This window comes from Cucurbita moschata, unplaced genomic scaffold (genome assembly GCF_002738365.1).
Source record: "Cucurbita moschata cultivar Rifu unplaced genomic scaffold, Cmos_1.0 Cmo_Scf00021, whole genome shotgun sequence".
In the NCBI taxonomy this organism is placed as follows: domain Eukaryota; kingdom Viridiplantae; phylum Streptophyta; class Magnoliopsida; order Cucurbitales; family Cucurbitaceae; genus Cucurbita; species Cucurbita moschata.
Genome location: NW_019268537.1, coordinates 4185435 through 4209239, shown reverse-complemented (window position 1 = coordinate 4209239; position 23805 = coordinate 4185435). Strand labels below are relative to the sequence as shown.

At 39.0% G+C, this 23805-nt stretch overlaps 3 protein-coding genes across 4 annotated transcripts; 2 read left to right on the top strand and 1 right to left on the bottom strand.

Annotated features, from left to right (window-relative positions):
* Nucleotides 1-95: 95 nt before the first annotated feature.
* LOC111458684 (60S ribosomal protein L3-2) lies at nucleotides 96-3656 on the bottom strand. The gene is made up of 6 exons (XM_023101468.1): nucleotides 3516-3656; nucleotides 2448-2541; nucleotides 1899-2009; nucleotides 1320-1624; nucleotides 804-1213; nucleotides 96-718 (listed from the first exon to the last, which is right to left on the bottom strand). Exons 2-6 carry the CDS (start codon nucleotides 2530-2532, stop codon nucleotides 463-465), a joined length of 1167 nt encoding a protein of 388 aa, XP_022957236.1. The 5' UTR covers nucleotides 2533-2541; nucleotides 3516-3656; the 3' UTR covers nucleotides 96-462.
* Nucleotides 3657-3849: 193 nt separating this feature from the next.
* On the top strand, nucleotides 3850-12131 carry LOC111458281 (tRNA pseudouridine synthase A). The gene is made up of 10 exons (XM_023100822.1): nucleotides 3850-4241; nucleotides 4395-4451; nucleotides 5771-5848; nucleotides 6068-6121; nucleotides 10781-10863; nucleotides 10970-11069; nucleotides 11163-11225; nucleotides 11354-11572; nucleotides 11678-11738; nucleotides 11832-12131. The coding sequence occupies exons 1-10, from the start codon at nucleotides 4008-4010 to the stop codon at nucleotides 11951-11953; spliced, it is 1071 nt and encodes a 356-aa protein (XP_022956590.1). The 5' UTR covers nucleotides 3850-4007; the 3' UTR covers nucleotides 11954-12131.
* Nucleotides 12132-13900: 1769 nt separating this feature from the next.
* LOC111458279 (ion channel DMI1) lies at nucleotides 13901-21508 on the top strand. Of its 2 annotated transcripts, XM_023100819.1 has the most exons (12): nucleotides 13908-14957; nucleotides 16075-16143; nucleotides 16227-16853; nucleotides 17113-17295; nucleotides 17380-17439; nucleotides 17521-17724; nucleotides 18313-18561; nucleotides 19295-19393; nucleotides 19522-19716; nucleotides 19837-19929; nucleotides 20096-20368; nucleotides 20503-21508. In XM_023100819.1, exons 1-12 carry the CDS (start codon nucleotides 14391-14393, stop codon nucleotides 20716-20718), a joined length of 2835 nt encoding a protein of 944 aa, XP_022956587.1. In that variant the 5' UTR covers nucleotides 13908-14390; the 3' UTR covers nucleotides 20719-21508. The 2 variants fall into 2 exon arrangements, with proteins under 2 accessions (XP_022956588.1, XP_022956587.1); XM_023100820.1 differs by lacking the exon at nucleotides 20503-21508 and having other exon boundaries at nucleotides 13901-14957; nucleotides 19853-19929; nucleotides 20096-20207.
* Nucleotides 21509-23805: the final 2297 nt, after the last annotated feature.

The following is a 23805-nucleotide window of genomic DNA, read 5'->3' as shown; positions in this document are numbered from 1 at the left end:
TAGAAAAGGTGAGAGGGTCTAATCGAATGGTCATATTCAGAACATTACAAAACGTGGGGAACTCATCAATGAAAAGAAGAATGTAAATTGGAATGGACGCCAAATATTCCACGTTCTTCTCATTTATGTTCATACTGAAACCCTGTTTGAATTTAGAACAGCACAGAAACGTGTTCCAATTGGTGCCGCTTTCTATTTGATCTCACTGGGTGCATACAAAAATGTTGAATGAAGACAAACTGGGTCAAGAAAAAGGGTGCAGGATCCAAAACAACCAGCTGAGTACGGAGTCACAACACCACCAGACGACTAGGCGGAGGATTGAAGAACAGATTGAACACCAAGGATGAATAGTCATTTAACATTAAACAACACCTTTCCCAAGTCTGAAAACGTTACATGATTAAAATGAAGAAACCCAAATCATCGAGAGAAAAAAAAAAATCAGTCAACCCGCAACACCTACTTGACTCGTCCATAAAACTTAGCCTTCTCCTGTGTTGTCTGAAACCGTCCATGGCCAAATTTGGAGGAAGTGTCGATGAATTTCAGTTTGATTTCCTCCATAGCAACCCTAGACGTCTGCTTAATCAGTGACTGCCTCAATGTGACAACACGCTTTTTTGGACCCACACAACAGCCCTTGATCATCAAGTAATCCTCTTTGACCACACCATAGTGAGGGAATCCGCCAATTGGAGTTATGTCCTTCTCAGTCCTAAAAAGAATAAATATCCACAAACATCAGTAGCAGTAATTCAAGAAAAGATAAGCCAAAAAGGGGAAGGCACATGTTGACTAACCTATCGAACTCGGTCATAGCAGAATGGGAGTCTTGGCCGGTCTTCCCAACCTTATAAACCTTCTTATTCATCTCAGTGCGATGATGGTAACCATTCTGCCCTGCTCGAGCAACAGTGAATGACACTCTGGCTGGATGCCAAGCACCAATACAGGCTACCTTGCGAAGGCCACGATGGGTCTTGCGGGGGAGACGAGTGACACCCCAACGGGTCACAACACCTTCATAACCTTTTCCTTTAGTTACCCCAATAATATCAATCATCTCATCCTTTTGAAAGATTGCATCAACAGGGATCTGCTTCTCAAATAAACTATATGCATAATCAACTTTCTTAGAAACATCTCCACCATTCACCTGAATTTCCATCAAGTGAGCTTTCTTTTGCTTTAGTCCTTGCATCTTCCTTATCTGAAACAAAGTCCATCCTCTTAAAGTGGGTACTAAAACATAGAACTACATATCAAATATTAACAAAATTTTGCAACGGTTCAAATTTTTGGGAAGCACAAAATACCTGGGAATGGGCCAGAACACGAATCACGGTGCCGTATTTCTTCAATTTCTCCAACTGTGCGAGAATATCCTTATTTCCATCTTCGGTCTCAAACTTCTTTGAGTACTTAGAGAAAGCTTTCTTCTTAGACTTGCACCAGTTCTTATAAAATCTCCGCTTTACCTCCTCACTTAAATGCTGGGCCCATACAGTTTTCAATGAACGCAAACCTCGTGGCGTTTTAACATAGCCAACAACACCGACAACAACCATAGGGGGCGTTTCTATAATTGTTACAGCTTCACATGTTTCTTTCTTGTGTAACTCTGAGAGGATCATAAGACTAAAATCAATAATCCAACAGATTTTAGAAATAGAAACAAAATAAAACAGGATTGTCTACCATAAGTTTTCACATCACATTGCAAAAGGGAAATTTAATCTAAATAGAAGGCCTAACACAAGATTAACCAAAACAATATAAGCTACGCAATGGTGCCGTAGAGAAACAGCCATAACTAGGCAGCTGTTGGATATATTGCTATATGCATCTATATCATTTTCATAATCTAGATATAAATATCTTTCCACCAGACTTACTTGATCCAGGCTTTTCAACTTCTCTGACAATATGAGTCATTCCAGCCTTGTATCCAAGGAAAGCAGTTAATCTACAAGGCTTCGAAGGATCATCTCTGGGAAATGCCTTCACTGCAAAGTACAAGTCACCATCAGGTAATAACATTGAGCTAAAGAATATCAAATGAATTTAGTACACGCAATGCGTGTTGTAATGCTTTCCAGTATATCATCACATGATTTTTTTTTAAAAGTAAACATGCATTTAAAATCGAAACATGGAAAGCTTATGCAAGGATTGAATGAAAGAACAAAGCATCCACAATATGCCTGAGCTACATCTGATCAGAGTGAGAAGCACTAATTACAGAAGAAAATACTCAGATGACTACAATATAAAAAGGAAAAACTGATTGAAGCACTTGGAACGATCAAACCAGTGTAAATTAAAAGACTGACAACTGACTCGTTACATGCCGAATAAAAAACAATATGAATGATCTGTACAAATACAATAATCTAAAACTATTAGTCATAAAATAAGATCTAGCACAGAAAGATTGCCAATACCTTTCCCTCTATGGCGAGAAGCTCTCTTTCTGGGAAGAAACCCCAAAGAGCCATGTCTTGGGTGCTCAAACTTGCGGTGAGACATATTGCGTTCCTATTACGATTAAATTTGAAACTACCAAATTTCAATGATGTTTAATAGATCCATTAACGTCATCCCAAAAAGACCAAACGTTACACGGGTTCTTCTTTCAAACGGTAATTAAGCATAACATTTCAAATAAAAAACATATAATACTAGAGGGTACAAAATAATAGATAAAGATAGACCAAAACAGAACATTCGTAAATATTAACGAAAACCATAAAGAGAAGAAAAAGCAGATAGTTTTGAATCAACGCAACTTACATTAATTAGAGTGGAACAAAAAATCTCAAAATACGGATAACAGGTTCCAGGTTGCAAAATCTTAAAATTTCAAAATAAGGATGCATGAAAAAACAGGTTCCAGGTTCAAATTTTCCTAGTTTCAGGTTCCATGATCCTGCAGACATCAAAATGACCCCCAACCAGCGGCCTATGGCACTAAATAATGCCAAAACTCAAGCTCATCCGTGTTTCAACCCAAAAACCAATAAATTGGCTTTGGAGAAAGAGCCTGTTCTAGACTCCAGCCCTGATTATTCATAGTTTTTTTATGGGGAAGCCATTTGGAATGTCATTAGGAATATTGGAATTTAACCGGAAAAACATGAATGGAACAGCAGTCGGGGATAAAAAACCAAAATTCCAGAAATATAAGCCCTGAATTTAGATTTTCAATCCTCCAGATGCAATTCTTGCACTAAAAATATCCTCCAAATGAAATATTTTCTTCAGCGTCGTTTTAACAATAAATCAAAAACATAAACTACAATGGTAAAGTTACAGATCGATTCACCAGAGCCCATATCACGTCAAATCCAAAGAGACAAAACAATTTAAAAACAAATTAGAGTATACTGCAAAGGGAAATAAGAGATCCTGCAAGTAGAGGTTAGAGATGGAATGAACAAACTATAGTCGAAGTAAATCGAGTAATATAACCGTGAATTCAATGGCGACCATACTTGTCGAAACTGTTATACCTGACACTGGGAATAGAGAGGTGAAGAACAGGGCTGTGCCTTCGTAACTCGAGTTAGGGTTTCGACTTTCAATTTAGGGGACCTATATAGTGGATGCCGCCGGCTACAATTTGGCTGCTACGCTGTGCGGCGCATGAATTAAGTGATACAAGGGAAGAAATTAGGGTTTTCTCGCAACATAATTGGGCTAGGGCTTCTTTTAAATGGTATTGGGCTTATAAAATATGAGCCCATTTGAAGCCCAAGCTCACGTGTTTACAACTGAGAAGCACGTGAGCATTGAGACGACATGTCGAACTGTCATTCGACAGGTGGAAAATTAAAACGGCGAATACGACCTAGCGAAGCAAACCTCCATCGTCTACCTTGGTAACTTGTTCAACTTATGGCGGAGTTCAACCTTTAAACTTCCGCGAGAACACTTGCTACATTGTTTAAAGCTTTGGAATCAGTGTTCGATTCTCATAATCTTGGCGGGAGTGGCGGAAATCAATGACGGAGAACCAGAAGCATAGGCTAGAGTTCAGTTCCGATTCATCACCGCAAAGGCCATTGAAAATTGGAAAGACTACGAACGAAGATCTCCTTGGCGATAAGGAGGAAGCGGAATCCATGAACCGTAATCCTGGAATCCAACGCTACCTTGTCGCAGTCGAATATATTGGAACTCGTTTTTCTGGTTCTCAGCAGCAGCCCAACTGTCGTACGGTGGTCGGCGTGCTTGAGGTACACCGCCTTTGCCATCTTTCATTACTCTGCGTATCGTTCTTAACCGATGAAACTCTTTGAAATGGAACATGATTTCTTTGTATCATTAAGAAACGGGTTGAACAATTGGTCTCTTGCATTACTCTATAAATGATTACTTCTACTTCTCAGGAAGCGTTCCGGAAGTTTATCGGTCAATCAGTTTCAGTGTTTTGTTCTAGCAGAACTGTAAGTTTTTCTTATTCTGGATATTTGTTCCTTTTTGTCATATAAAAACCAGTTTTATTGCTGTTATTAGAATGTTCAGTGTACTTGTAGGGTAGCTTCCATGACTTTTATCTTGCTGAATCTTCTGTCCTCCGGTAGTTCTTCTCCCACTAGCTTTGATTTGCGCAGAGTAGGATATGGAACTGAATTGGTAGTTTGATTGTAGGGCTTATGTTCATTTGAGATGCATGGACTTGCCTCTATTGTTCTAAGTCGGATTTTAAAACAAAACCATTGGAACTGTGAGATCCCATATCGGTTGGAGAGGAGAACGAAACATTCATTATAAGGGTGTAGAAACCTCTCCCTGACAGACGCGTTTTAAAACTGTGAGGCTGATGGCGATAGATAACGGGCCAAAGCGGACAATATCTGTTAGCGATGAGCTTGGGCTGTTACAAATGGTATCAGAGCCAGACACCGAGCGGTGTGCTAGCGAGGGCACTGGCCCCCAAGGGGGTGGATTGTGAGATCCCACATTGGTTGAAGAGGAGAATGAAGCATTCCTTATAAGGGTGTAGAAACCTCTCCCTGACAGACGCGTTTTAAAATAGTGAGGCTGACGACGATACATAACGGGCCAAAGCGGACAATATCTGTTAGTGTTGGGCTTGGGTTGTTACAAATGGTATCAGAGCCAGACACTGAGCGGTGTGCCAGCGAGGGCACTGGCCCCCAAGCGGGGTGGATTGTGAGATCCCACATCGGTTGGAGATGGGAACGAAGTTTTCCTTATAAGGGTGTGAAAACGTCACCCTAACAGACATATTTTAAAATCGGAAGGCTGACGATGATACATAACGGGCCAAAGTGGATAGTATTTGTTAGAGCCAGGCACCGAGCGGTGTGCTAGCAAAGACCCTAGCCCCCAAGGGGGTGGATTGTGAGATCTCACATCGTTTGGAGAGGGGAATGAAGCATTCCTTATAAGGGCGTGGGAACCTCTCCTAACAAACGCATTTTAAAATCGTGAAATTGATGGCATACATAATGGGCCAAAGCAGACAATATCTGTTAGTGGTGAGCATGAGCTGTTACTGGAGCATTTTAGGATAAGTTGTTTTTCTGGCTTGTTTGCTGCAGACTGCAGTTCATCTTGCTCCATATTCACCTGTTCTGAGTTGTGCTTGGTAGAAAGGGATCCGTTATTGAGCTGCTCTATTGACTTGATTGATTGCTTTGATAATCGTATTCCCATGCGTCACATTACATGTCTTGCTACCATAAGTAGATTAAGTTATCCCATTCACGTTGTGACTTTCCTTCTTTTTTCAATGAAGGATGCTGGAGTACATGCCTTATCAAATGTTTGTCATGTTGATGTTGAGCGCATAAGCAAAAGAAAGCCTGGAGAAGTGGTTTGTCCCTTTGTATAGAATATAAGCATCTCTCTCCCCTTTTCATATGTACACATACTATATGCTAACTAGATGAGTAATTTCCCCTGAAAACTTTTGTTCACTCGTGGACTTTGTTGTTGAGATAAAACTTTCTTATCCTTGAAAACATGAGTTTGAAGTAATGGTGCTCAACTTTGCTACAGAGATGCTAACTTCTTTTTCCTAACTATGATGCAGTTACCACCTCATGAACCGAGTGTCGTTCGTAGGGCCGTGAATCATTTCTTACAGGTTCGGTTCTCTGCTAGCCAATCCCTTTTTTGAGCTACTTTTGCTTCTCTCGATTTTCGTTGTTTCGATCTTGTGCTTCATTTTTAACTCAACGATGCTAAGTTATAGTCGTGTTAAAATTTCCATTTTCAAACTATAAAATTTATCTTCCCTTTTACCAGTACTATTGACTATTGTTCATAGGCGATAGATAAGCGAGTGTAACGGCTCAAGCCCCCCACCGCTAGCAGATATTGTTCTCTTTGGAATTTCCGTTTCGTGCTTCCTCCCAAAGTTTTAAAATGTGTCTGCTAGGGAGAGGTTCCCACACCAAGGATGTTTTGTTCCCCTATCCAACTTATGTGGGATCTCACAATCCACCCCCTTCGGGGCCCAGCATTCTTGCTGGCACACCGCCTGGTGCCCAACCCCCCTTCAGGGCTCAGCCTCTTCACTGGCACATCGCTCATTGTTTGGCTCTGATACCATTTGAAACGGTCTAAGCCCACCGCTAACAGATATTGTTCTCTTTGGGCTTTTCTTTCCACACTTCCCCTCGAGGTTTTAAAACGTGTCTGCTAAGGAGAGGTTTCTACACCCTTATAAAGAATGTTTCTGTAACGACCCGACTTATCTTATAAGTAGCGGTTCGGGCCGTTACAAAAAATAATTTTATTTATTTAAAAATTAATGAAAACTATGCCAAAATGATCATTTATTAAAATAAGGTGTGGGTACTCCTAGGTTAAAAACATGTGGCCTAACAACCTTTAAAAGGTTAAAAACATGCGAAAACATGTGGCCTAACAACCTTTAAAAGGTTAAAAACATGTGGCCTAACAACCTTTAAAAGGTTAAAAACATGCGAACTAAAAATGGTCAAACAACGTAGGAAATTAAAATCAAAAGGGAATTTGGTGTGACCGTCTAGTTCCCATAAACTAGGCGTCCACAAATATAATTTAAATTAATAAAAGTGCGAAAACGTCTATCCATCCAAATAAAATTCCAATAAACATAAACTCCTTGAGTCGCCCCATGACTGACTTTGGTCGCCCCATGACTGACTTTGGTCGCCCCATGACTGACTTTGGCATCCCATGACTAACTCCGTGCCACAACTTCGCCTGGTTAATGAAACTCTGAGTCGCCCCATGACTGACTTGGCATCCCATGACTAACTCCGTGCCACAACTTCGCCTGAAAACCATTTTTAAAATAGGGTGAGTACTCAGTAAGGAACTCCCTATTGGGGTCAAATACATAAAACTCTGTGCCACAACTTTGCCTGAAAACCATTTTAAAAACAGGGTGAGTATAAACCATTTTAAAAACAGGAATACTCAGTAAGGAACTCCCCTATTGAGGTCAAATACATAAATCGTCACAAGGTGATTAACCACTAGGGTCCCTCGATTTTGGTTAATCACCCGAAACATGCAGCGGGTGATTATTGCCACAAGAAAATCAACGCCCACCTTTTCCTTAAAATGATTAACCTTGGCTGGTTACTCGAAACGCATAGCGTGTAACCATTACCACAAGAAAATCAACATTCTTCCTTATTTTCTTAAAATGACTATCCACGGTTGGTTACTCGAAACACATAGCGTGTAACCATTAACACAAGGAAATCAACATCCTTCCTTACTTCCTTAAAATGACTATCCACGTCTGGTTACCCGAAACACACAGCATGTAACCCTTACTTTGATGGTCATTTTCTACAATCATCATCGATGGTGAATATTAGCTGCTAGTTACCCGAAACACACAGTGTCTAACTATTACCACAATTCCTTAACCATTGCCACCAACTAACACAATATGCATGCAATAGGTCCCAAAACGTAAAACGTTGGATTTCATGAACCCACGTATATTGCATCATACAACTCACATCGAACCTAATCATCAAATACCTACCCACATACAACAGTTTATATAGTGTTTAATAGTCATCAATTATCCAATATTTATTGCCCACCCAATCATCAAATACAACTACACATTCAACCATTTATACAGTCATCAATTACCCAATATTTATCGCCAACACACAACACACAATACACAACCAACAGAACACACAACACACAACCAACAGATTACATAGCACACAACCATGGGGCAAATCCATTCGACCCTTTTTAAAAAACAAAACATTTAGTTTCAACAGGAGGGTTCCTTACCTGGAGTGCTCCTTTCCTCATCGTTCCTATAGTCGCTCCGACTTAGATCGAGCCTGCTGTCCACGTCGAGGTTGGTTCCAATCCTATCTATCCCTAGAGGAAACAATGTTATATCTTTGCTGCGTTTAATCCTCTTAATGTCGATTTTGGCGACGGAGTTCACTCGTAGCGGTGATGTGGTTGCTGGATGGTGGTTTTTTGATGTGCGAAGGGGCACGAGGTGATGTGGGAAATAGTCAGCGACGGGACGACGTGGACTTTGGGTGGCAGCGGCTTAAGGAAGAAGATGACAAAGAACGAAGGAAGGGCGGCGGGCGGCTTAGGGTTTGTTGTGGCTGACTTGCCTCTAGCTTCGTGCAAAAACTAATGAGGTTGGCGGCTCGCTAAGGGTTTGGCTAAAATGGCTGAACCCTAGGACTTATTGATTGTATTTTTATAATTATTATTTTGTATTTCTTGATTTTGTATGGGAAAATAGGCAAATTTAGATAGGATTGGAACCAATCTCTACGTGGACAGCAGGCTCGATTTAAGTCGAAGCGAACCAATAGCTGTAGGAACGATTAGTAAATGAGCTCTCTAGGTAAGGGACCCTTTTGTTGAAACTAAATGTTTTGTTTTTAAAAAAGGGTCAAGCAAATTTGTCATATGGTTGTGCGCTGTGGGTTGTGTAATTGGTTGGTGGGCGATAAATATTGGGTCATTGATGACTGTTAAACACACGGTATAAATTGTTGAATGTGTGTAGTTGTATTTGATGATTGGATTCGATGTGAGTAGTATGACACAATATACGTGTGTTCATGAAATCCAACATTTTACATTTTGGGACCTATTGCATGCATATTGTGTTTATTGGTGGTGATGGTTAAGGGACTTGTAATAATAGTTACACGCCGTGTGTTTCGAGTAACTAGCCACTAATAATCACTTTCGGTGATGATGGTAGAAAATAACTATCAAGGTAAGGATTACACGCTGTGTGTTTCGGGTAACCAGCCGTGGATAGTCATATTAAGGAAATAAGGAAGGATGTTGATTTCCTCGTGGTAATGGTTACATGTTGTGTGTTTCGGGGTTTTACGTTTTGGGACCTATTGCATGCATATTGTGTTTATTGGTGGTGATGGTTAAGGGACTTGTGATAATAGTTACACGTTGTGTGTTTCGGGTAACTAGCCACTAATAGTCACTTTCGGTGATGATGGTAGAAAATGACTATTAAGGTAAGGGTTACACGCTCTGTGTTTCGGGTAACCTACCAGGGATAATCATTTTAAGGAGTAAAGGTGGGCGTTGATTTTCTTGTGGCAATAATCACCCGCTGCGTGTTTCGGGTGATTAACCACTAGGGTCCCTCGATTTTGGTTGATCGTCTTGTGACGATTTATGTATTTGACCCAATAGGGGAGTTCCTTAGTGAGTATTTCCTATTTTTAAAATGGTTTTCAGGCGAAGCTGTGTCACAGGTGACGAGTGGGATGCCCAAGTCAGTCATGGGGCGACTCAAGGAGTTTATGTTTATTGGAATTTTATTTTGATGGATAGACGTTTTCGCACTTTTGTTTATTAATTTAAATTATGTGTGTGAACGCCTAGTTACGGAACCAGATGGTCACACCAGATTACCTTTTGATTTTAATTTTTAGGCGGCATGTTTCTAACCTTGTAAGGGTACCCACACCTTATTTTAATAAATGATCGTTTTTGCATAGTTTTCATTAATTTTTAAATAAATCAAATTATTTTTTGTAACGGCCTTGACCGCTACTTATAAGATAAGTCGGGTCGTTACAGAAACATTCTTTATAAGGGTGTGGAATCCTCTCTTTAGCAGACACATTTTAAAACCTCTTTATGTTTAAACATTTTTATGCGGCATGTTTTTAACCTTTTGAAGTTGAAGGTACCCCGCACATGATTTTAATAAATGATCGTTTTTGCATACTTTTCATTAATTTTTATATAAATCAAATTATTTTTGGTAACGGCCATGACCACTACTTATAAGATAAATCGAGTCGTTACAAATGGTATTAGAGCTAGACACCGGACTATATACCAGCGAGGAGGCTGTTCCCAGAAGGGGGTAGACACGAGGCAATGTGCAGTAAGGATGCTGGGGTCCCACATCAATTGGATGAAGGAAAGAGTGTCAGCGAGGATGCTAGGCCCTGAAGGGGGGTGGATTGCAATGTCCCACATTGGTTGGTGAGGAGAACAAAACACCCTTTATAAGGGTGTGGAAACCTTCTTCTAGCAGACGTGTTTTAAAGCCTTGAGGGGAAGGCCAAAAGGGAAAGCCCAAAGAGGACAATATCTACTAGCAGTGGGCCTGGGTCGTTACAGTTTCGCTTCCCTCTCCAACCGATGTGGATTCTCACAGCGAGCACCTAAGAAGAATCTTCCTTTTTCCAGCTTGAACCTTTGCTTTCTATTGTATGAGACAAAGAAAATGATGAAAGGTATCTGTCTGTTTTGATTCCAGAAAAATGACGGCGATGTTACGGTAGTTGATGTTCGAAGTGTTCCTAATGATTATCATGCGAGATATAAAGCTCAAGAGCGTACGTGAGTATTGTCCATCCAGTTGATACCATCGTTGCCTGTTAGACAGTAGAATTAATTGTCCATACGTACATAACACAATTTTTTGTATCTCATGAAACATTTTCAGATACTTTTATCGGTTAGTTTCTGGGCCAGAAACTTTGTCAAGCTTTGACAAGGATCGAGTATGGCACGTGCCCGAGATACTGAATATTGGAGCCATGCAGGTATGAACAATTAACAGTGCAATGCTGGAGATCAAGTCGATTTCGAATTACATTCAGGAACTGATACAACATTATTGGAATGTATGAATTCAGGAGGCATGTAAAGTGCTTGTTGGGCATCATGACTTCAGCTCCTTCAGGGCTGCTGGTTGTCAGGTCACTTAATACTAAAACTATTTATGTTCCCAGCTTATTATACATTTTGTTTGTAACAAAGCCAGGGCGTGGTCGGGGGACGAAACTGTGTACGGTGTAATGTAAATTAGTTTCGATGTGCAGTGCAGGCAAACTCCCCAATGAGAACTCTTGATGAACTAGACGTTTGTGAGGTGGTTTCGACGCCTTATTTTCCATCGTCAATGGAGCGAAAGCAAAGGCAGGGCAAAGAAGAAGGTGAGAATGGAGTGCTACATTCTGAAAGTTATGAGGTTGGATTTGGGATCAGGAGAAGGCATCGTTGTTTCGTTGTGACAGCACGGGCACGCTCGTTTCTCTATCATCAGGTAATAAACATAACCAACACTAAGAGACTGTTTCTTTTCTTGTTCTGAGGAAAAGGGTTTTACGAGATTGATTGATTAGTTATTCTGGACTCAAATATTTCTTAGGTGAGACTGATGGTTGGCGTTCTTAAAGCGGTCGGAACCGGAGATCTAACCGTAGGAGATGGTAGGTGGTTGGACTGCAACATATACAATAGAACATGGCCGTTTGAAGGTAGCTAGCTAACAGTAGTATGGTCTTCTGTGTTGTTTGCTGCAGTGGAAAGAATCTTGGAAGCGAAGAATGTGAGTTCAGCAAGTCCGATGGCTCCTGCCTGTGGACTCTACCTAGGACATGTCAAATATGATCTACCGCCGCCACCGCCGGCGCCCACTGAATGAAACCGGAGGTTCCTTTCTTTTCACTTCCAATGTTATTTATTTATATTGATTGCCGATGCAACTCTCCTTATTGTTGACATTAGAAAATCTATGGTTGAGCTGAACCCAATCCCCATCCCATTCTGTACGGATGTCTTCTCCTTTTTATGATCACTCAATTTTAATGCTCAACTTGTAACGACGGCCCAGATCCACCGCTAGCAGAATTGTCCTCTTTAGGTTTTCCCTTTCGGGCTTCCCTCCAAAACTTTAAAACGCGACTGCTAGGAGAAGGTTTCTCTTATAAATGGTGTTTTGTTCTCCTCCCCAACCAATGGGGTGTCCTTCGGGGCCCAGCGTCCTCGCTAGCACTCTTTCCTTCCTCCAATCGATGTGGGACTACCATCAAATCCACTCCTCTTCGGGACCCAATGTCCTTACTGGCACACTGCCTTGTGTCTACCCCCTTCGGGGAAGGGCGAGAAGGCAGACACATCGTCCGGTGTCTGGCTCTGATACCGTTTGTAACAGTCCAGATCCACCGCTAGTAGATATTGTCCTCTTTAGGCTTTCCCTTTCGGGCATCCCTTCAAGGCTTTAAAACGCGTCTATCTACTGCCAACCAACGTGGGACATCAGTCCCATGCCATTAGTTTCTTACTCTGTTTTTCTTCTACCTCCTGCCATCAAACATAGCAACAGTCAGTCTGTAAGCTTGAGTCAGCTAATTTCTCCATGGTTGATTTCGACGGTCTACTATGATCCTCCCTCGACCTCGACCTTTCCTTCTCCATCTTCACCACGTCTCCTGTTTCGTCCTCAACGTCTAGGTCATTGTTTAGTGAATCATCATCATCATTTGATGATGAATCCACGCTGCCAGGACTTCCTGAACAAAAAACAGATGGAACCTTATTCATGTTACTATAATAAAGCAAAACAGAGGGGCGTAAAATAACCATAAAGGAAAGAATAAGCAATAAATGTCAATTAATATTTCTGGCAGCTCAAGCATCATTAATCTCAATGCCACAATTTTAGCCTAGCACTGCATAACTATATTGATGCGATACTTGAACAAAATCGTACGCTATTATTATAATCAATCGTCTGTGAAACAGCTGACTTGTCTCTATATTAAGCCAAGTCATTTAGCTCAATCTTGACTCTATTTGGAGTTAAGGTCTCAATGCAACGTTGCATCCAACATTATTTTAGTCCCCAATCAGCATGGGTCATATGTCTTGATGTCATCCCAAGATATGGAGTGTCGTTGGCCATCGCATCTCACTTGGTCATATGCCATCGAGAATGGACTCACGTGTCGTTCATAACATCGAGACATCTCAAACATTCATCCATTCTGGTTCTATTGAGGCCTTGGCCATCTCATGCCCATGTCATGTCATTTTTGGATTTCGTACGAGTGTATAATCCAACCTCCGACATATGGGTAATGGCGCAATACCGGCACACTCGTGCCACCTGGTATTGTCCTTGAAAACCCTATTTTAAAGAAAGTCGCTCAAGACACTGGTCTCGGAAATGTTCGCCCTCGCTATGATACACATATGTGCCACAAGGTATCTCACTTAGGCTACCGGGCCCAAAGGTGGTTGAGAGATGACATCATGTCTCCCCTATAGAGTACATTTCGAGGCATTTCCAAATTGGTGGGAGTAGACATGATTCTGGCAAGCGGATATACGGTGTCGTAGAGCATCCGTTCGGAGTCCGATTGACACCAAATTTGGCAAGCTTTCATATTTCATGTGAACGTCCTTGACCTCAAAACCGCATGTCCAAATTCCCTTCGGAATCCCTGCGTAGTCGGATGGGCGCCTCTTGAGAGTCGTCGCTTTACTTGCCTCAACGTAAAGGTCACAACCTATTCTCTTTAGAGCAGAATCCCGGTAAACTAAACTAAAAATTTTAAAAAGTAGAAGATTAGTATCGGTAGATGAAACAGTGCAAGATCCATAACGGAATCTCTCGGGAAAAGTATCAGAATCATAGAAAGAAATCAGCAAAATCTGAAACACAACAGAAAAAAAACGAACTAACGAAAAGGCAGAGAGTGAGAGAGAGAGATTGAATCATACGGCGTACCTTTTTTTCCCTCTCACCGCCGCCGGCGGTTCTCTTACTCCGCAGCTTCAGAACTCCGGTCAGTAACGGCCAACGCACATAGAATTCAATTACTTTGAGCCGCCGTCCACAGCAAATCTTATTTCACTCTTCCAGTGAAAATCGAGGAGTTGACGGAAGTTGAAGATGGCAGGTGAAGCCCTCAACCAGATCTGATGATGCCTTTACACGTCAGATGTGGGTCATCCTGGACGGCCCTGATTGACCCGACCACCCACCAAAATTCCTTAAGCGGAGGGAAGCCGGGACACCCAGATTCCGCTGCTTTTGCCCCCAAATCAAATCTCCATTTTTCTCTCACTCTGTGTTAATGGCAGGCGACAATGATGATTCCACTGTTACAGTGCGTCCGAATGCGAGCCCTATCAAACCCGACTCGCCACCGCTTCTGAAGCGATCGAAGACCATCGCCGTCGATGCTTCCCAGACGCCTCACTTCCCCGGCCCACTCTTCCCCGCCGTCCGCCGTGTTTCAACTGCTCCGCTCTCTGCTTCTTCTTTCCGTCAACCTACTGATCTTCGCCTCTCCATCGACAATGATTCTGCCCCTGTCACTGACGGCGCTCAGTTCTTCAATAGGGATTATATTTTCCCTTCCTGCCTTGGTCCCTATGCTTCCAAGCCCAGACTCACGTTCAAGGCCACCAAGCACGCCAACCAGGACCTGTCCACCGCCTCCTCCTTCAATCGTCGCCTTGGTTCGAATCGGGTGCAGGGTGCGGTGGCGGAACAGTCGCCCCCAAAAGCATCTCCGTCGAAGGTGCAAGAATCAAAGAAGCAAGAGAAGCCGGTCAAGCTGATTGGCAGACCTGATTCGGCTTCTCAATCCAGTATGAGGAGATTTTTGAAACCTACGCATTCCTTAATGCACTACTTGGTCAGTCAATCTATTTTCTTCTTGTGTTTTGATTTTCTCTCCTTTTAGCTTGCTTTTACCTCGATTCAGCTTTCTCGAAACCGGAGCAAACCGAATTGCATGTCTAAATCTTCATTTTCACGCTTCCCAAAAAAAAAACTCGTATCATCATTGCCACCACAAGTCAAACAATTTCGTTCGCAATTCACAATTACAAAATAGAGCGAAGATACTGGCGGTTTCCTCCTTAATTCATCATTCCAAATAAGTTTTGCATCATTTAACAAGTAATCGTTACAAATTTAAAGATTAACTGACCTAGGCAAAGAAAAATCTCCGCGCCATTACTGCTTATTAATAATTCGATTGCAGAAAGCAGGATGACAGAATTCCAAGAACTGTTCTTCCACCACCCACTGTTCAATATATATATATATCAGAAATTGGAAATAAAGGGTGCCATTTGGCTTTGGAAATGAGTAGAATGCATGCATTTCTTGCGATTATGGCTGTTATCTGTATTTATTTTAGTATTTATGTGTAAGTGTGTACAGATGAATATGTGAGTATATATTTTCACTTTGAAGTAATAGGTATGTAACTTTTTAGTCCAATAACAAAACTTCCTTGGATGTGTATACCTTCTTCATAGATCAAGCAGAGTGTCAACTTAAGGTAAAAAACCATACAACAGTGCTGTGGCACTTGAAAACTGCAGAAAAGTAGCTATTTCAGATTCTCTAACAAAATTGTTTTAGAAAGGGGAGAAATTGTGCTCATTAAAGTAGACATCCTCAAGCAAGAAAGATATCAGAATGGAAAGACAGTAATCCCACTTTAAGTTTACGGCTACCTTATAAGTTAATGGCTATAATTCTCTTTATGCGTATCTTGTAATAGTGAATCTCATTATTGTATTGCATCAGATCTTATTCAGAAGTTATTATTATTGTTGTTTTCATGTATATTTGATATGGAAGCAAATAAATCAGTTCTCTTTCTTGAAATAGGTATCAGAGCTATAATACCTGTGAAAATTTACCTTTTGTTTCTCTGAAATGATTGATTTTGATTTTCATGGAGCTTCAGCGGCTTAGTTTCAAAATGATTGATATCATGAACGAATACCTTTTTGCAGCTCATTATCGCTTGTATGTTCATGGGATTCTATGCAGTTTATCTGCAAAAGAAAGTTACGAAACTTGAGGTATATTTCAGACTCGATTAATGTTTTATTTTCCGTTTCAGTATATGTATCCAGTTTTTTTAATTCATTATACATTCTTGCAGGGAGAGAAATCTCGCCTTCATCAACTCTGTAGTGATGAAAACGTTATTAGTGCAACCTGGGTAATGTCAGTACCAGGAGATAACAATTCGATATTTAATTTTTTTAATGCTGACAGTCGATCTGTAGCTCTGTATACTGTAGTGTGCACACTTGTTATGCCGTTCATATTGTACAAGTATCTTCATTACCTTCCCCGGATTAAGAACTTTTCAGAAAGAACTCAAAATAGCAAAGACGTGGTTCCTTTGAAGAAGAGAATTGCATATGTGGTCGATGTGTGTTTCTCCATCTATCCTTATGCAAAGCTGCTTGCACTTCTTTTTGCCACTGTATTTCTTATAGGATTTGGAGGATTGGCATTATATGCTGTTAGTGATGGTAGCTTTGCTGAAGCTCTCTGGCTTTCATGGACATTTGTGGCCGACTCGGGAAATCATGCTGACAGGGTTGGCATTGGGCCCAGAATTGTTTCTGTGTCTATAAGCGCAGGGGGTATGCTGATTTTTGCAATGATGCTTGGGCTTGTTTCTGACGCTATTTCAGAGAAAGTTGACTCACTGCGGAAAGGAAAGAGTGAAGTCATTGAAAGAAACCACATTCTCATTCTTGGATGGAGTGATAAATTGGTAAGCTACTTGTGTATCAAGAAGTCAGTAGCTGTGTCACTAGTAGACATTGATTTAAGATTTTTTTCATTTTGTTTTTTGTTCTCTATTCCGTACATGTTTTTTCTAACAATTAGATACAAGCAATTTATTTTTATTCTCATTTGGAGTGTCAGATCTTCACATAGATTTTGATTTATTTAAGACGTATTGGTGTGATAACGAATGTACACTTACTCATAGAATATCGAGAAATCATGGATTGGTTATCTTGTTTTAGGGTTCACTTTTGAAGCAATTAGCAATTGCAAATAAGAGCGTTGGTGGAGGGGTAGTTGTTGTTCTTGCTGAAAGAGACAAAGAGGAAATGGAGATGGATATAGCAAAGCTAGAATTTGATTTCATGGGGACCTCTGTCATTTGTAGGAGTGGCAGTCCTCTTATACTTGCCGACTTGAAGAAGGTAAATTCAGCTCTGCTTATAAGCTTCAGATTTCTCTTATAAACCTTAAGAGGAATTGATATGGTATTCATTATAACTTCACAGGTCTCTGTGTCTAAGGCACGTGCTATCATTGTTTTGGCAACGGATGAGAATGCAGATCAGGTTTTATATTATTAATGTTCTATGAAGCTTGTTTTATCTTTTGTAAATCAGTAGATAAATCATCGGTACCCCTCTTTCCAGAGTGATGCGCGTGCTTTGAGGGTTGTGCTCAGCCTCACTGGAGTGAAGGAAGGTTTGAGGGGCCATGTAGTTGTTGAGATGAGCGACCTCGACAATGAACCTCTGGTAAAGCTTGTTGGAGGTGGAGTTATTGAAACGGTTGTTGCTCATGATGTTATTGGACGCTTAATGATACAATGTGCTCTGCAACCGGGACTTGCACAGGTTAAGATACACTTTTTAGAATATTATCTTTGGTGTCTTATTTAGCCATCCACCATTAGGAATATCGTTAAAATTTACAGGTTATATGACATTGACCTTGTCTAAGTGTCATAGCCTCGTGTTTCAAGTTCATTTTTTATCTGAGTTGTCTGCTGATCTGCATCCTCAAACACCCCACCCCACCCCGCCCCTAATTAGATCATCCTTACAAATTAAAGTGGAACATGAGGAAATTATGGCTTGTTTTTTTACTGTTGACAAAAGGAAATACAAAGGATCATAGCCTTCTGGGACGACTCTCTCTCTCTCTCTCTCTCTCTCTCTCTCTTACCTCACCTAATATTTTCCTACCTCTCTCCAACCTCAAACTCACTTATATTCATAACCACTACTCCCCTAATAAACTCCAAATAATAATACAAATTAACCCCTAGTAGCCAAACTCACTTATATTCCTACGTTTTATTATTTCACTCTCTTGCTCCCTGCTCATATGTAATTATTTTGTTGTTGATTCACACCCTTTCAACTTCTATTTGCCTTAAATTAATAGATGTGCTTATATTCTCTTTTTCTTTACTTGGCTAGATATGGGAAGATATCTTGGGGTTTGAGAATTCAGAATTCTACATCCAAAGATGGCCTCAATTAGATGGACAACGGTTTGGAGATGTACTGATTTCATTTCCTGATGCTATTCCTTGTGGAGTTAAGGTTGCCGCAGAGGGTGGAGAGATAATCTTAAATCCAGATGATAACTACATTTTAAAGGAGGGGGATGAAGTCCTTGTTATAGCTGAGGATGATGACACCTATGCTCCGGGGCCAATTCCTGAGGTTATTCTAACTTCAAGTCATTAAAGCTTTACAGCCCCTTTTTTTACCGTCAATAAGATAATATGCCTCCTAGATAATCATAGAACTTATATTTATTGTTCTACTTTCCCGTTTATGGTATTCATCCTCCAGAATTCGTAGAAGCATTACCGTGGATGGCTACTAATCTCCTTTTGGAGAGTAGTACCACCACCTCTCTTTATCTCGACTCCCAAAAATTACTAGTTCATTGCTTCTTACTCTAGGTAAACAAGAGGTGCTTAAAATGGAATTATGATATTAATTGTCATACGTAATTATTCAACAAGAAATGGCTGAATTAATCTCATTGCAAGTTGGAAATATGCAATCTCTACTTCTTGTAATTTAAACATTTGGTGGTCTTTGGAAGTCCATATTTTTATTCTCATAGTTGAAAAGGTCCTTGTCCGGTAATTGCTTACTTCGAGTGATGACTTTTTTTATTTTAGAATATTATATCATGTATGGGTGGGGTAGCAATTCAAACCTACAACCTCTTAGAAGAAGTAAAATGTCTTAATTGCCAAGCTATACTCAGCTCAGACAAATAAATCTTTTAACTTGATATGTGAACTTGTTACTGAGCACACTAGAATCAGCTTGAACCTAAAATAAATATAAATTGATGTCTCCATCTTAACTAGTTGAATAATTTGCAGCACGATTGTCATCTTAGATTTCACGCTCAAATTTTTTGGCCCTTACTCCTCAGGTGCGCAGGCCATTCTTCCAAAAGATTATCGACCCTCCAAAATATCCCGAAAAGATATTGTTTTGTGGTTGGCGCCGTGATATAGATGATATGATTATGGTATATTGCTTATAAACTTCCATCTCTGATTTGGTATCCTGAAGAATAGGTGTGTTCAACTGTGAGCCTATGATAGAATAATTACTTACTGAAGTCTTACCGTATCAAATATGTTTATCCCATCTCAGGTTCTAGAGGCAATCCTCGCTCCTGGTTCAGAGCTGTGGATGTTTAATGAAGTTCCTGAAACAGAGAGAGAGAAAAAGCTTATTGATGGTGGACTTGATATTTCTAGTCTAGTAAATATCAAACTTGTCCATCGCCAGGGAAATGCTGTCATTAGAAGACATTTAGAATCACTTCCACTTGAAACATTTGATTCTGTAAGTTCTGTTACCATTTTCATTCACAGTTTATCTTGAAATCTCTGATCTAATTACGACCACTTCAAAGCTAGAAGATTCTTCAACTTTAACGAATGATTCTAACACTATATGAAACAGATACTAATTCTCGCAGATGAATCCTTGGAGGACTCTGTTGTGCATTCGGATTCACGTTCTCTTGCCACTCTTCTCCTTATTCGAGACATACAGGTACGTATTATCACCGTTCCAAAACTTTTTTCCTGAAGCACACAATGAAATACCAAAATAAATAGTATTGGTATATGAGTTGGTTTCTGTTAAGTTGAATTGGAACTATATGTTGGAATTCCTGGGATACATAAGGTAAAAGGCTGCCAACCTTGTCATATTGCAGTCGAAGAGGCTTCCGAACAAAGATGTAAAGCTAACTTCAACATCCTTGCGGCTTGCTGGGTTTTCTCACCACTCGTGGATTCGAGAAATGCAGCAAGCCTCAGACAGATCAATAATAATTAGTGAAATCCTGGATTCAAGGACCAGAAATCTGGTATCAGTTTCTAGAATCAGTGATTATGTGTTGTCCAATGAATTGGTAAGTATGGCACTTGCTATGGTGGCGGAAGACCAGCAGATTAATCGTGTCCTTGAGGAACTATTTGCAGAAGAGGTATTTGTTTTATCTAATTTAATGAGCATCCTGGAACTTCAGTGAAATATTCTGATGGCTTACTAGATTTCAAAGATAGATTCTTTTCTTTTCTTTTTTGGTGATTATGAATGAAGATGTCTGTGTGATTGCAGGGCAATGAAATGTGTATTCGACCGGCGGAATTTTATTTAGTTGACAAGGAAGAGCTCTGTTTTTACGACATAATGATTAGGGGGCGACAGAGACGAGAAATAGTGATAGGCTACAGGACTGGAACTTCGGAGAACGCCATAATCAATCCACCACAGAAATCCGAGCAGCGAAAATGGTCTCTTGATGATGTTTTCGTTGTGATATCATCAGGTTGAGGAAGATAGGGACACAAGACAACAACAAAGGATGGCAGGTACAGTTTTGTACTATTTTGCAAATCCCTGGATACGCCCATCCACAATGATAGGGACAGGCGGCCGGGGATTCTATCTCTTAACTCATCAAGACAAGACAGACATGATTTGTGAAGCTATGATTCATAAGCTGGGTGCCGGAATCTTTAGCTCCTGCTTGATTGGTGGAAGGAAGGGATTTAGAAGATAATTTTGATGGGGGAGAAGCCAAGAGGAAGGTATGTGTATTAGTTAGTTACTGTACATAAGAACTTAAGAGGCTAACTACACGCATTGTTACATTACATGGTGATAATAAAGCAGGCTGAGTTCTTTTCTTCCTTTATTTTTTGTTTTTGTGGGGTTAATGATGGGTGAGTGATGGGTTGAAATGGAAGGCAGAGATTCCGAGGGATGGCTGTGTATCCATAATGTGCATAATTCAGTACAAAACAAAGCAGCTGAGGTATAATTGGAAGTATGCGCTGTGGTCTCCTCTGCCTCCACACAGTCCACCCCCACTTACTTTCCTTTGCTGTTTTGGAGTACTCTTCTACCTCACTCTCTAGTTCATTCAAACTTGTTGCTGCTCTGATCTTAACATTAAGCTGCTACCCACAGGGATGCAAGCGAAATGTATAGAAATATGTTACTTTTATGTACAGAAATGCTTGAATTTTTATGTGAAAAATATGGATAATGGATCAAAGTTGATGCATTAACCAAGTAGATTATGATTTTGTGGACGTGATGCCATATTTCTATTTTTATAGATATGTTGTTGTGTCGATTTGTATCCATAACTCTAGTGGAAAACTCTCATATGAACTACACGGGATAGATGTTGATCGTAAGGATATAGTTGTTAAAAAAGATTTAAAAAGAATATAGAGTTGTTACCTATATCAATTCGATGCACTTTTCTTTTTAGTGGCTCAATCGTAAAAACTTTGAAGTTAAAAGTGCTTATTGTGGAGCAATATTCTTTAATTTTGAGTAATTCTATGCTATGTGACCTGCTTAGGGAGCATTTGAGTTAGATGTATCCTATACGTAGTTCATGGGAATAGTTTTCGAAGCACTTTCAAAATAAGTAGATAATTTGATCATGTCACGAGAAATGCGGGAAATCGAAGACGTAAAAAATCTTGGTCTAAATCTTGGGTGTGAGGCATTATTAGAGTGAAACCGCTCAAATACAATGGGTTCAAGTAGGAACAAGGTAAAAGTTAAAATAATCGTAATTGTTATCCATAAATTTTGTATTTTGTTTTGTACGATTAAATTATCACAAGTTTCAATAATACTCTAAAACTTTAACAAAAAATAAAAATAAAAATATTGTTATTATATTGATATTTTGTTTAAAAAATATCTTTGATTTTCATCCGAGTCTCAAAACAGCCCATCAATAAAATTTTAAAATTTTAATACTCATAAAATTTTAAGAGTAGCATTAATATCCTTAACCTTTAAAATATAGTACAAAAAAAATATTATTCTCAATATATGAATTGAATACCCACCGTCTAAACCTCGTGAATCATTTCTCTAGTTTTTATATTCCTTTTGAAATTATTTGATATTTTTAAAATATGGTACTAACGGTCCTGTCTATACACAAACAGTAATGATATTTTTTAACTTTAAAAAAGAATTATAAATTCTTTTAAGTGTTTAGAAAAGTTTTGAACTTTAAAAACAAAATTTGAAGGGTATATCTAAAAACAAACTATAATTATTTCTAAAACTTTTAAAGATATTTTTATTAATTTAGCATTTTTTTAATGTTAATAAATTTAAACACGAGCATTATTGAATATCTAAGGATATCTTGAAAGACCAAACTCGAAATCTAATGGTAATGGTAATATATTTTAAAATATATGAACCAAATAAAAGCTAAACTCAAAATGTAACCATAAATATACAATCTTAATAGACCGAGTAGTTCAATAAAAACTAAGGGACCAAAAATGTAACCCCTATGTCCAATACTTGATAACCCGCATTCTCTTGCATCTCCAACTACACGATCGCTCTACTCACTTCTCATTTCTATGAGTGAAAACTATTTCTACGGAAACATGAGTTATTTACAAATAACGTTTAATTTTAGAGTTCTTATGATTATGCCATCGAAAAATAATGTGCATCTATCCGTACATATAATAACTTCCTCAAATCGCTCTCATTTAGATGTGCTTCAGTTGATTTATTATCGTTTACTCGTGTCACCAAAATATATATATATAAACATAAACTCACCAAGACCTACTTATTTATTAAAAGATTAGATCTTTAAATTAAATTAAATGCAATTATCGATAATTTATATTTTGACATTATCTATATTCGTATATATTTTTTTCTCTCTTTCTAATATTTTATAAGCTAAATTAATAAAAATATTCTTAAATTTTGCTATTGGTTTAAAAAACTTTCAAAAGTTCCAATAATATCGTTACCCTTTCAAAAAAAATCTTGAATATATCCATTGTACTAAAACAAAGTTAAAAAAATATTCGGAATTGTCAATATTTTATTTAAAAAATTTCTTAAATTATAAAAAAAATTCATTAATAAACTTATTTTAAAAAAAACTTGTTTAAGAAAAAATAAAAATATCTCTACCATTATTACCACAATTAAAAAATACTCGTGAACGTAACATTAAAACGGTAGATAATTCATGAAAGGTTGATAGATGGTTCTGGTAAAAAAAGAAAAAAAATTGTATCTTTTTCATAAATGTATAGAAAATTATATTAAAAGTAGGTTAAAAGTTTAAGAATAATTGTGAAAGAAAGTAATTTTTTTATTTTATTTTTAGATTTTATTAAAAGTTTTCTTGAAATTTTATAAAATTTAAAAATTTAAAAATATTTTTAATATAAAAAGTAAGTTTAAGAGTATTTTTATTAATTTATGAATTGCGTTCAAATGGAGAACTAAATATGATTTGGAAGCTCCCATTTGCGTGCAGCATCCACCACGCACACGCAGCCACGGCTGGGAAATTTCAGCCAATTCTTTTGTCCGCCTCCGCCCTCACTTCCTTTATATTAC